This window comes from Physeter macrocephalus, chromosome 17, assembly GCF_002837175.3.
Source record: "Physeter macrocephalus isolate SW-GA chromosome 17, ASM283717v5, whole genome shotgun sequence".
In the NCBI taxonomy this organism is placed as follows: Eukaryota; Metazoa; Chordata; class Mammalia; order Artiodactyla; family Physeteridae; genus Physeter; species Physeter macrocephalus.
Genome location: NC_041230.1, coordinates 49,288,462 through 49,301,532, shown reverse-complemented (window position 1 = coordinate 49,301,532; position 13,071 = coordinate 49,288,462). Strand labels below are relative to the sequence as shown.

Below are 13,071 nucleotides of genomic sequence, written 5' to 3'. Positions count from 1 at the left end.
GTCTATAGTGTCCGGTCTTACATTTAGGTTTCTAATCCATTATGAGTTTATTTTTGTGAACACACATACTTCTTTAATGTTCCAATGCTCAGCTGATATTGCATCCACAGCAATGCTTAAAATTCCACTCCACCACCTGGCCCTATGCCTCGGGCAGGACTTTTCAACCTTCACGGTTGGCATTTAGGAGCTGGGTAATTCTTTGTGGTGGGGCTGTTTTGTGCACAGAGGGATACTGAGCAGCATCTCTGTCCTCTACCCACTAGATGCCAATAGTCCCCTCCCAGCTGTGACAATCAAGAATGCCTTCAGACATTGCCAAGTGCCACAAGGGCAAAACCGGCCCAGGTGAGGACCAGTGCTTTAGGGAATTAGTTATCACCTAGAATGCCTCTGTTTGCTGCTTCCCTGACAACTTTACTTACAGAGCAAGCAGAAGCCCTGGCACAGAGGCAAAGGAAATGTGGGAGATGTCCTGCCTGCTTCATCCTGGAAAGCACAGGTGCTCTCAGTTTTGTCCTGGTCCTTCAGGGCCTTCTGGCGGCACCTGCCCGGTTTCCCTCCTGAAGGAAGCGACTCCGGGCCTGCCTTTCTCTGAGACAGTCTCTCTCAGAGTAACAGCAGGGCTCATTTAGCCAGCGCCAGGAAGAGCTGTTGGCACTCTCTTATCCTTCTTTTAGGAGAATGTGCATTATTGTTTTGGCAAGGTTTTCAAGAAAATTCTAAGATGTTAAGTTGATGTATTTACATTTAATGGCATCATTCAGAATTCTCTACTTTTTTAACCAGTACTCTCCTCAACTTCACTGCTTGTGCTAAATCACTGTGAATACTGAGAGGCAGCCAACACTATGTATGACCCTCCTCCGTAACCGCTGGAACATCTATACTTCATGTATATGTGTGTGTGTACACACACACACACACACACACACACACACACACACACGAAAATGGCTTTCTTCTCCCATTAGCTCAAACTACAAGCCTTTCTTCCCTATGTATCTTTTAAAATGAAACAATTTCTCACTTATTAAAACTTGAAGACTGCTAACTTGAAAACATAGCATAAAACTAGTCTTATTTCCAGCACCACAGGAGGGTTAGGACCATTCACTAAGTCTGTAAATGTGAAAGAACTCTCAGCAATTTCATTCGCTTTAACCTCTGTATGTGCTCTAAAGAAAAGTAGAAATCTAACTAATTTGAGATAAAAACCACTGGTCCTGATACTGTTCATGACTGTGAAGGTTTAGTTTCATGGCTATTCACCCAAATCCTCATGACTGACTTTTCTAATGTAATTCCAGGAAAATGGGATGTCAGGGAGATACCATTATGGCAGCTAATGAGAGAACTTGAAATCTGAAGGCTTACTCCTTAGACACACATCTCATTAGAGAAATGGGATTTAAATGGTTTTAAAATACACCACATCTTACCAAAAGAAAAAGAAAAAAAAAATGGTACCAGCTTACAATTCATTAATAAGTACTGGACTCCAAATATAGCTAAACAAAAACTATTACCACGAACTGAACTAAGACAATATAAACAGTTCCTAAAGCATAGTTTGCCAAAGTTTGGATGGTTTCTCAAAAAGCATACTATAAAAATCTTATTTTGTGAAGGCTCACTTTTTAAATAGGGAAAAGTCTTTGAAGAGCATTTTAAGGTTAGATATCCTTTTGTGATTAAGTTAATTCAGATACATTGACTCCTGCCAAATTTTTATTGCAGCACGAGCTCTACGTTTTCTGAAGTCACTAAATTTCTCGTTACAGCACAGGAAAAGGAAGATAAAGTAGGAGAGGGATCAATTCAAATTCGGTCAGTCCTAAGCAGCAAGAATGTTTGAGATGCGATCATAAAACCAAATATTTCACCTAGGACATGGAAAAAGCACTAGATCACCAGAAAGCAAAGAGTAAAAAGCTGCAAGCAGAAGCAATAAGAAGATGCCAAACTTGGAACAAGGTCTTGTTGACACATAATATGCTAATCAGCTCACTCCTTTAGGCCAAAAAAAAAAAAAAAAAGTCTTTGTTCACATAGGTAACATATATATTTTTGAGAATAACAAAGTCACCATGGAGATATATTTTTTTAAACAATTTTTAAATTTTCTGAAATATTTGACTATTTCACTGATAAACTAAAAAAGAATATTATTTAATTTTGTGGTTGTTTCTTTTTTGTAGCCTTTAGGACCTGTAATATTAACTTGCTTGATGGTAAAGAACCAAAAGTTAATGGAAGGGCCTTGACCACGAGTTTCTCCTATGACAACCTTCACTATTCCTGATTTTGTGGATATAGAACAAAGTTACAAATGTGTTTATTTTGTTATTTATTAGTAAGGCAATATATAAATTTAGATTTTTTCTGAAGTTGAAGAACTGAATGAATACTAGCCCTCTTTCAGTTTCAGTATTATAGATAATGCTTTTATTCATTCATGTACTTTGGACATTTGCTCCTTTCAAACATGCATATTTTTAAAATACAATGCCCAAATGTGTTAATTTGAGGACACTAACAACCTGAGAGGCCTTTCCATTTGCTCTTTAGCCTGCTTCTCTCGATATGTAAACTAGTGTATCAGTGTGTCTGCTAATAAATACAGTTCACACAGTTGAGAGAACCCTTTGGATTTAAGCACTGCAAAACAATGGTATTTAGTCGACTACCTTCTTGACTATAAGAACATTAGACTAGCCGACATCTTGCTGAAAAATCTAGATTAAATTCATGCCATTAAAGCCAACAGACTGACGTGTCCTCTCCTAGTGTCAAATCTAATCTGTGGCACTTTAACACACTTCAGGTGAGAACACACACATATACTGAGATATAAGGAAAATAAAACCGCATAATACTTGAGACTTCAAAGGCTTCATTCCTAAATGCCCCAAAGTTACATGTTCCTCCTACTCTTTATTAAAGAGGGTTCCGAAAAGAAGTCTGAGAAGCGTTTCTTTAAGTATACACGATAGTAAGTACTCTTCAGAGTCAATATTAGATAACAAGTTTGGACTGGGACTAAGATAAGCATTCTAAAATTGAGACTGTAAAGGATTACATGAAAATATCACCCTGTCATTAAACAACTCAACTTCACAACTAGCCTGACACTGATACATTTTCTTCCAATCAAAAGTAGCTGCAAACCGCGACTTCCCTCGTGGCGCAGTGGTTAAGAATCCGCCTGCCGATGCAGGGGACACGGGTTCGAGCCCTGATCTGGGAAGATCCCACGTGCCGTGGAGCAACTAAGCTCGTGTGCCACAACTACTGAGCCTGCGCCCTGCACTCTAGAGCCCACAAACCACAACTACTGAAGCCCACGTGCCCAGAGCCCGTGCTCCGCAACAAGAGAAGCCACTGCAATGAGAAGCCTGCGCACCGCAACGAAGAGTAGCCCCCGCTCACCGCAACTAGAGAAAGCCTGCTCGCAACAACGAAGACCCAACGCAGCCAAAAAAAAAAAAAAAAAAAAAAAAAAAAGTAGCTTCCAACCTTACTCTGCATCTTTCAGGTAAGTCTATAAACAATTTCTACTTTTATTTCCCTTTATCTAAAGGGAATCAAACACACTGACTTGGCTTTCCTGCAATTAGTGACTGAGTATGAGCAAAGAACTACTCATAGTCCTACCCTCTTATTTTTGCTCTTAAGCCAGAACCATATTACTTAACAAAGATAAAAGACACCCCATTATGAAATGGTGACATTTGGATGAAAAATGAATCAGAGTAATTTCCTTTGAAATTATTTTTTCAAATTTCCTTTGAAAAAATTTTCCCCAAACTTAAATCATAGGGCAGTTTTTATCAAAATAAAAACTTTACATCAAAACAGCAGCTTTGGGAATTCCCTCGCGGTCCAGTGGTTAGGACTGTGCTCTCACTGCCGAGGGCCCAGGTTCAGTCCCTGGTCAGGGAACTAAGATCCCACAAGCTGCATGGCGCGGCCCAAAAAAACCAGTTTTGGTAATGGAATGTCTTTTCATTTTCTACTAGGAAAACTGTTAGCATATTTTCATGAACAAAGGTAAGACGGTAATGGAAATAGCTAGGCACAGTAATTTCATCGTGTGACTTTCAGACGATGATGAGTTTGTGAAAAGTTAAGGCAATGAAGTCACATTATGAGTATGCTGAAGAATTCACACAAAAGGTAGAATTCTCACTTCTCTTTAATCACTGAATTTCAGATTTTACAAATAATCTTAGAACAATTCAGGTAACTAAGGTTTTGGGGGGAAACAGTTCTTACTTGTACATGAAGAACTATTACATGCTCCATTTTTCTGCAAATAACTCTATTGGCTGCATTAAACATTGTCACAGAATCACAGAATTTTTTTAAAGCCATAGATCACTGCATATATATTTACAAAAAGCCATAAACAAACATGCATTTCTCCTTATTAGGAGAACTTAAATAGATGTTTGAACATTAAGGCAGTGATGATTCTAAAACATAATGAAATTCTAAGTTAAGGCTTTATGTTTGTTTTGAAACCCATATTCATAGGCAGCTGTGACCAAAGCAAACTTTTATCTATCAGATTGAGTTAATCTGCTCAGGATATGTGATTTATCCACTACCAATAATTCTTCTACAGGATAGGAATTAGTAGCAACACCACTGATTTACTTTAATGAATTCTTAGTCCCCTCCTTAGGTTTTATTTTGAGGATTTAGCCTTCAGCAGCAGAAGCATGTACCACAGAAAGAACAGAGCATTTTTCTGGGTAAACGTAGAAAAATTTACAGACTGCACTGATTTTTACATGCCTGAAAGTTGGCCAACAATCAAGAACTCAGAATCTCCTAAATACAGAAAACACCAAAAGCATACTTAACCACACACCCATCTCAAAACACAGATGTTCTTGATTATTGAAGCACTTGGTCTTCACCTCATTTTCTTTGAAGACTGTTTGGTATTACCCTCTCTAAACAAACAAGCAACAAAATGCAGAACACCATATTTTAGATGGGTCTATTCTATAATTGCTATCCTCAGGGCACAAATATTATCCTTGCTAGACCAATGTGTTTCCTCATTTAAGGAAAAAATGAGAGGTGGATGAAAAGAAGATTCACTTTAAAGTAGCTGCTGATTGCACTCTTGCCCTATCAAGCTTATGCAAAGTATTGAAATTTAGGGGGGAATGTCCTTTTCTCCTTATGCTATTTTTTTAAAAACATTTAGAGAGAGACAACTCAGACTCAGCTGGTGGGTGAGCTTTGAGGAGCAGCTCTGGAGCACCATCCTGGCCTTCTGTAGGGAGTAGGAGAGATGCTCATGGGACACACTCCAGTCTGGGCTAACAGGCATGATTTCACAGCCCAGCATTTCCATAGTTGGGGTGACTTACTGTCATTTAGACTGAAAGGATCACTATTTACATGAAGTGCTTGCCGCTACTGCTTTAAGCAATAATTTTACAGCAACATGTCTTGTGAGGAAAGTACGATACACTTAACGTTGGTATCAGTAAGAGTTCACGTAGAGGAGGGATGGCATTGACTATATGAAAATTGTCTCAAAAGCTCAAGACAAGTGTAGTTTCCTTTGTGTCTTCAAATCAGGGGAGAGTAAGATGTCAAAGCAGATGAAGCTGTTGGTGTTTAAATCTGATGGTGCAGCGTCAGACTTCTTTAGACATTATTGGGACACAGGAATTTCTAACAAGCACTGGCAAAAGTTTTTTAGATGCAATTTAAGTAAGTCATACTTTGACTAAAATGTTTTGAAGGTTTGAAAAGTTTGTATCCTAGTCCTGCTGAGCTTGGTTTCAGCTAAATGGCTAGATGGGTTTTAAAGGTGTGAAATACATTTTTTTTTTTTTTTAAGAAGGGAAGACTACATTGAAAGGGCAAATGTAGGCAACACAAAAACAATCATTGTTAGATCAACATCTTATACTTTATAATACACTCACACATTTTTACACAAATTTCAGGTTTACAAGTACAAAAGGCAAAGAACCTCAGATAATCGAAGTAACTGTATTATCAAGTACATTCAACAGAGTTAACACTGTTGTCCCCGTTCTCCATCTTCTAAATCCAGAAGGGAACCAACTGTAAATGCCATCCCCATGTGGATTCCACTTTCAGAAGTTGGAGACTGGGTGTAGTTCTGCACATGTCTGGGTTTCAACAGAGCTGAATTGAGATTCCATCGTGTTCCAGGCCAAATCGGCCAAAAGAAAATCATCCATTGCTGTTTGAGTTTCATTGCTGGTGAAGAATAAGCTCCCCAAAGTTTCAAAGCCAGAGTTCATGGTCTGTGTTTCTGCACTGTTCAACTGAACTTTGCTTTCTAGAGCAGGTAGGTTTTTAGCAGTGGAGATTCCTTCAGTTTGGGTCTCTGTGTCAGATGAATCAGTACTCATGGAAAAGCTGGAGTGTTTCAGAATACTTCCCAGAGGCAGATGAGGGCTACTGTCTAAAAAGAAGTTCAAGTCTGTCTGTGTCTGCGTGTCAAACATTTCAAGGCCTAAGAAGTTAGAATTTCCCCTACAACTGTAGGACTGGGCACAGGCATCTGCAAGTAAGAAGTCAGTTTGGGTCTCTATGTCCAGGGATTCCAAGACTGGCTCCGTGGTCATGGTGCTAAGCTCACTCTCTTCAGTTTGAGTCTGGATATTTGAGGCCGAAAAGAACTCTTCAATATCAAAATCAATTGCAGGATTCTGGGTTGGGCCAGATGGGAGCTGGGTGTCAGGTCCAGTATTTGCGTCAGACAAAAGACTACGATTGTCCAGTGTCTGACCAGGCAGATTACTTGACAAGATGTTTTCTAGATCACTTAATAAATCTATGGTTTGGGTCTGATTATCTGTCATATTCTGTGAAGAAAGCATACTATTCTGTGCACTGAAGTTTATAATTGGTGCAGATTTCTCAATATCTTGATTTAAAGTTTTAGGGTGGTTCTGAGGTAACAAACCATGAGTCACAGTCTCTGCTACTAAGCTGCTGCTTATAATATTGTCTGTAGAAACACCATATGACGAATGGACGCTCTCAAAAATGTCTCCACACATTACAGCTTGGTCCATCTGTACTCGATCATCGGTTGGACTTTGCATTCCACTGGTCTGAGTTTCTCTGGAGATCCCACCTGACTGGAAACTGGCATCTATAAACACATCAGTCTGAGCCGCTATAGATGAGGTTACCTTAGAACTGGGCAAAAAAGTTTGAGTATGAACACTAATGGGAAGGGAAACTTGAGAACCAAATGTCAAATCAGTTTGAGAACAAGATGACACAGAGGAATCAGGGCTAGCCCACTCTGCAGACGGTATAAAGTGTTGTGTGGTGTAAGACAGTTCTGTCTGTACATTGATTGAAGAAATGCTGTTCTTCTGACATGTGTTCCCTAGTTCTTGTAAAGGGTTAGATGGACTTTTACCCAAGTTCACTTGAACACCTGTGCTAATTGGCTCAACAGCAACAGGATTTACAATTTTTGAAAGAGGGAGGCTCTCCTTGAGAGAGCAAGCCTCCGAATCTAGGCCAAGGATCAAGGTTCCGATGGACAAGGGCAGTAAGTGCACAGCACCGGGGGCAGAGCCCTGATGATCGACACCCAACACCACAGGCTGGGCTGAGGAGTCGGCTGTAGGCACAAAGACAGGCACAGGAGAAAGATGCATAACGGGGAGTTTAACCAAAGCCACTTTGGGCTTTGGTAACAGCAACTTCTGAGGATACCTTGGAGGTGGTGGAAGAGTCTGCTTTCTGGCATTAGAGCTGCAAGAATCTTCAAACGAAGCCACTAGCTTTATTTCTGAAGTTTCTAGTTCTTGAGCATCTGGTCTTGGGGTTGCTTGGTTGCTCAGTGATTCAACAGTCTTACTGGACAACTTCTGGTTGTGCAGGCAGTTTTCCATTTTCCTTTTCTTACTAGGTGGATCCCTGAAAACAGTGACAGAGTAAAAAGAGAAAAACAATTTTTTAAATCTTTTTTTTACGGTATGCGGGCCTCTCGCTGTTGTGGCCTCTCCCGTTGTGGAGCACAGGCTTCAGATGCGCAGGCTCAGCGGCCATGGCTCACGGGCCCAGCCGCTCCGCGGCACGTGGGATCTTCCCGGACCGGGGCACGAACCCGTGTCCCCTGCATCGGCAGGTGGACTCTCAACCACTGCACCACCAGGGAAGCCCGAGAAAAACAATTTTAAACTGCAGTTTTCTTCATCAACCCTGGCACTGTATCTTCACTTACAAATTCTATTTCCTACATCTACAGCAGAGGTCAGATTCAACCCAACGAAGAGAAATCCCTTCTTTTGTAACTCGGCCTATTATCAGTATATGGTAGGTAGAAGTTCAGAAACATGCAAACAGGGAAGCACACCTTTTTTTGGGTAAAGTGCTAAGTACCAGAACTCAACTTAGATCCGTAAGCATCAGGAAGCTAACATTATATAATGCAACTATTATCACTTCTAAAGTAGGAAGCTCTTAGTCCAAATATAAATATGACCTTTCAAATGAAGCGCAGTTTCATGACAAAAAACTCTTCAACAATCTAGTATCCCTCTAACAGAAAATGCTGGAAGTTTTTGAAGAATTGAAAACCCAACAGATTTTCAGTTGGGAATAATAAGGGATTCTCAAAAGGAGCTGGTGAAAGAATAAGGAAGAACAGTTGGGTAAAGTAGATGTGGATCATTTGCTAGTACTGCTGCCATTTCCGAAAGTTCCCTTCTTCATGTCACATCTTTTCTCCGCCATTCCTTCTTTCTCCCCACACTAATGGCTCTACAGGAAGTTTCATTTGAAACTCTTCCCACAGCTATTGGCTTTTGGGCCACCATTTTTTCCCCTTTACCTGTGTTCTGCAGGGATCTCATGACCAGTTCGGTAGATGTGGGACTGTAATGCAGTCCTGCTGGCATAGGGACAGCCACATGTGCACTGGAAGGTCTTACCACAATCCTCTGCATGTCTTTTCAAGTCCCACTCAGTGCCATATGAATTGCTGCACTTACTACATTTATGCTTCTTTTCAGCATGCATTTTCATAAAGTGCTAGGAAGAACACAAAAGGACTAAAATGAAAAACTGCAACTGCTCAAAACATTTCAAAAACCATCAACATACCCAAATTAACAATAATTTTACATGATACAATATAGCAGTGCAAATCAAAAGAATGTAAAAGCAGGCAACTCTTCCAGTCCAGAATCATCTCTTTCCCCACTGGCTGGGTCCCTCCCTCCTCTTTAAGATAGCTGCTTCTGAAATTATTTTCCCTGCAGTTTCTTAATCTCCTGGGAGAACATTTCCTTTGTGCCTTTGCTCCTCTGACCTTGAAAGCATGCAGATTCACACAAGAGATCTGGAAGTACACAGTTTATCATACTTTGCTGACTTGGTCTTCTTTTCTTTCCAAATCCACTTCTGGACAACTTCCCCTCCAGAACAAGCCATGTCTCCTTCACTTACACCCTACTCATTTTTTCCCCAAGTGGGAGACTTGGGTGGCCGTCCTTACAAGCAGCTTTCTGCTCAATTCTCTAGTTATGATTGGTAAGTAATTAGAATACATGAGGTTTATGGCATCTGCATTTCATCCTCAGAGAAGTATACTTAAAGACAAGTAAAATACCTGTTTTACAAGAGAAAATTGAGAAAATGGTCTGTCAGGGCCTCTAGGGCATCCTTCAATTGGACAACAGTAGAATTTTGGTACAGTTTTCAAATCTTTTCTTATTGTTGGATTCACTATGCCATCCTGCAAAAGAAAAATTACTTTAAATAATTATCTTCAAAAAACCAACAGAATGAGCTGGGAGTGACAACAAGGAATGAGTAAAGATGTGCACAAGGGATCTTTTTAGGGTGATGAAAATGTTCTAAAATTTGGGATTGTGGTGATGGTTGCACAACTGTAAATCTACTAAAAAATAACTGAATTATTAACTTAAAATGGGTAAATTATATCGTGTAAACTACAGCTCAATAAATCTGCTAAAATTTTTCAAAACAAAATAAACAAAAACCAACTATATTGTTTAAAAATCTTCTATCCATTCCTTTAGCACTCCTTCTAGACTTAAAAATCTCTGCCCTTCAAGCCAGCTTCTCTAATCGTAAGTGGTATATTTATAGTTTCTCAGGCTCAAGACCTGGTATCATCCTTAAGTCTTCCTTTCTTTTTTATCCCACCCCCGCTGAATTAGTGTGAGTCTCTGAAAAAAAACCTGACTATGATCTAGGTCTTCCTGATAAAGAGAACTGTGACTTTCTCTGACCACCACAATGTCCCCTAAAGTAGCTAAAGCTAGTTAACACAACTTTTATACAGGAGCGTGAATAAAGGCACCATGCTGTTTGAAATTCAGTAATCACTGTAATGGCCAGTGCTAACATAGCTTTTACTACCGAGGCAGGCACTGTTCTAAGCACTTTATATATATCAACTCATCCTAGTAATCCTTTCTTATTAAGTATGTGATTGACTTTTTGGCTGGGAATTTTAAAATAATTGGCGAGTTAATTTAGCTTAAAGTGCTGTCTTGTTGCCCTCGATGAGCCCACATACCTCAGGAGTGAGAAACCTATGACCTCCAGCATAATTCTTATCTGGCAACCCCCAGCTGGCCCCAGAGGAAGGTGTGTGGATGGGGGGTTGGGGTGGGGAAGGACCTCCCTACTACGGGTGGAAACAACTGGACATGTGCTCAGGCCTCAGCTGCCACTGTAGCACCTAGACGTTTTAGTCCTTAGGTGCTGTGATGGGAAAGGATTCACTACTTTTGGAACATACCCACCTCCTCCGCTTCCATCAGTGTGCATCTAGAGAAGAAACGAATAACCGTGCGGCTAGGACTCCCTCCGTTTGCTTTCCTACTGGATCTCAAGAGGAACATGTTGATCTTGTTGAGTCTGTGTCCACTCATGTAGAGGGGAAAAGGAGCTATTCTTGTTTCATTTTTAAAAAACGTAATTTATCTCTCAATGATATCAAATGTAGTCAGTTATTCCTCCATGTCTTCTACCTTGGTCCATCCTTTTATAATCCTATTGCACTACACTGTCTAGATATTCATATTCATTTGGATTATTTAAATGGTCTCCTAAATAATTTTCCTTCCTCTTCTAATGTCAGAACAAATTTGACATTCCAAAAAAATTATTTGTATATAACACCGAATACTATTTTTTTTAAAAAAGGTACATAAAATAAAATCCCGGGACTTCCCTAGCGGTGCAGTGGTTAGGAGTCCACCTGCCAATGCAGGGGACGCGGGTTCGAGCCCTGGTCCGGGAGGATCCTGCGTGCCGCGGAGCAACTAAGCCCGTGTGCCACAGCTACTGAGTCTGCGCTCTGGAGCCCGCGAGCCACAACTACTGAGCCTGCATGCCACAACTACTGAAGCCTGTGTGCCTAAAGCCTGTGCTCCACAACGAGAGAGGCCACCGCAATGAGAAGCCCGCGCACCGCAATGTAGGGTGGCCCCTGCTTGCTGCAGCTAGAGAAAGCCCGCGCGCAGCAACAAAAGACCCAACGCAGCCAAAAATAAATAAATAAAATTTATAAATAAATTAAAAAAAATAAAATAAAATCCCATCTCCTCATTATGCCTCCAATCTACCATTATAACCATATCTTTTTCTGTTCCCTTTTCATACACTCCCCTGATCAGCCTAACACTCTTCCCACTTCCATTTCCACCTTCTACAGCCACTCTCTGATGACTGTCTCCCTTCAGGCAGAACGCAACGGTGGTAAGTGGGCAGGGCGTGGAGAGGCCTGTGAGCCATTTCCACCACTGATTACGCACATGACTTTGGACAGGTTATTTAATCTCTGAGCCAGTTTACTCATTTCAAAAACAGAGAGAATAGTTAACTCTCAGGATTATCTAGTACTGGATTAGCATGGAGCCTGCTCACATTCTCAATAAACAGCACTCCCTTGTTCTGCTCACCACCCAGATCTATTCCTTGTCTGAATTCCAAGGTAGCAGCTAACTAAACTTGCAAACTATCGTTTTCTTCTAGAATTCCTGTCTCCTCTACTAACTTTCTTAAGGGCAGAAACTAATTTATACACCTCTTGGTACTGTTTTCATGCTTTAGACTGCACACTAAAGGCAGAGTACTTTTAGAAAGACAGTCCAGTGTAGGGCAGCAGCTCTCAAACCTAGCGGCCTGTGAAAAAATCACTTGAGGCGTTAAAAAAAAATACCTGTGCCTGGTCCCAGTCCCAGGTAATGATATAATTAGTTTTGGGTGGGTTTAGTATTTGGTTTAAAAATCTCCCCTGATGATCCCAGTGTGTAGCCTAGCTTAAGAACCATGGTGCAGTGGTTAAACCCATGGGTTCTGGAATATGTAATTCTCTACATTGCTCCTTTCCTGTGACCTTGAAAAAACTAAGTGTCTTGGTTTCCTTATTTGTAAAGTAGGCATGATAGTACGATCTACCTCAGGGCTGTTGTGAGGATTTAGTGAATAATTTAAGAGACTTAGAACAGTGCTTATCATATAATCACTCAATTAATTATTATAGCTATTAGTTATCGGCTGTGGAGATTTTTGTTGCTTCTTTTGTTTTCTGCCAACCAACTTAAGGCCAATAAGCTAATCTAAACTAGTACTTTACATTAAATACTGTCCTTGTGGCAAAAGAAATAAAAGCAAAAATAAACAAATGGGACCTAATCAACCTTACAAGCTTTTGCACAGCAAAGGAAACCATAAACAAAACAAAAAGACAACCTAAGGAATGGGAGAAAATATTTGCAAATGATGTGGACCGACATGGGCTTAATCTCCAAAACATACAAACAGCTCATTCAACTCAACAACAAAAAAACAACCCAATCGAAAAATGGGCAGAAGAACTAAACAGACATTTCTCCAAAGAAGACAGATGGCCAACAGGCACATGAAAATATGCTCAACATCACTAATTATTAGAGAAATACAAATCAAAACTACAATGAGGTACCACCTCATACCAGTCAGAATGGCCATCACCAAAAAGTCTACAAATAACAAATGCTGGAGAGGGTGTGGAGAAAAGGGAAC

General features: G+C 40.3%; 2 protein-coding genes across 4 annotated transcripts in view; one reads left to right on the top strand and one right to left on the bottom strand.

The window, feature by feature from the left end:
- Window positions 1-2,039, top strand: part of C17H16orf46 (chromosome 17 C16orf46 homolog) — a 28,619-nt gene extending 26,580 nt beyond the window's left edge. Inside the window, exon 5 of the mRNA XM_028477725.2 lies at window positions 1,785-2,039. Coding sequence (XP_028333526.1) covers window positions 1,785-1,808 — 24 coding nt within the window. The 3' untranslated portion in view covers window positions 1,809-2,039. The remainder of the gene's footprint in view (window positions 1-1,784) is intronic.
- The window catches only part of ATMIN (ATM interactor), a 26,020-nt gene that overhangs the window by 5,935 nt on the left and 7,014 nt on the right, over window positions 1-13,071 (bottom strand). Inside the window, exons 1-4 of one of the 3 annotated variants that reach the window (XM_028477724.1) lie at window positions 10,806-11,107; window positions 9,641-9,766; window positions 8,861-9,060; window positions 7,741-7,944 (exon numbers count right to left, since the gene is read on the bottom strand). In XM_028477724.1, the coding sequence (XP_028333525.1) occupies window positions 7,741-7,944; window positions 8,861-9,060; window positions 9,641-9,766; window positions 10,806-10,934 (659 nt within the window). In that variant the 5' untranslated portion in view covers window positions 10,935-11,107. Of the gene's footprint in view, window positions 1-4,073; window positions 7,945-8,860; window positions 9,061-9,640; window positions 9,767-10,805; window positions 11,108-13,071 lie in introns of those variants that run through there. The other 2 variants (XM_028477723.2, XM_024125018.3) reach the window with 2 other exon arrangements.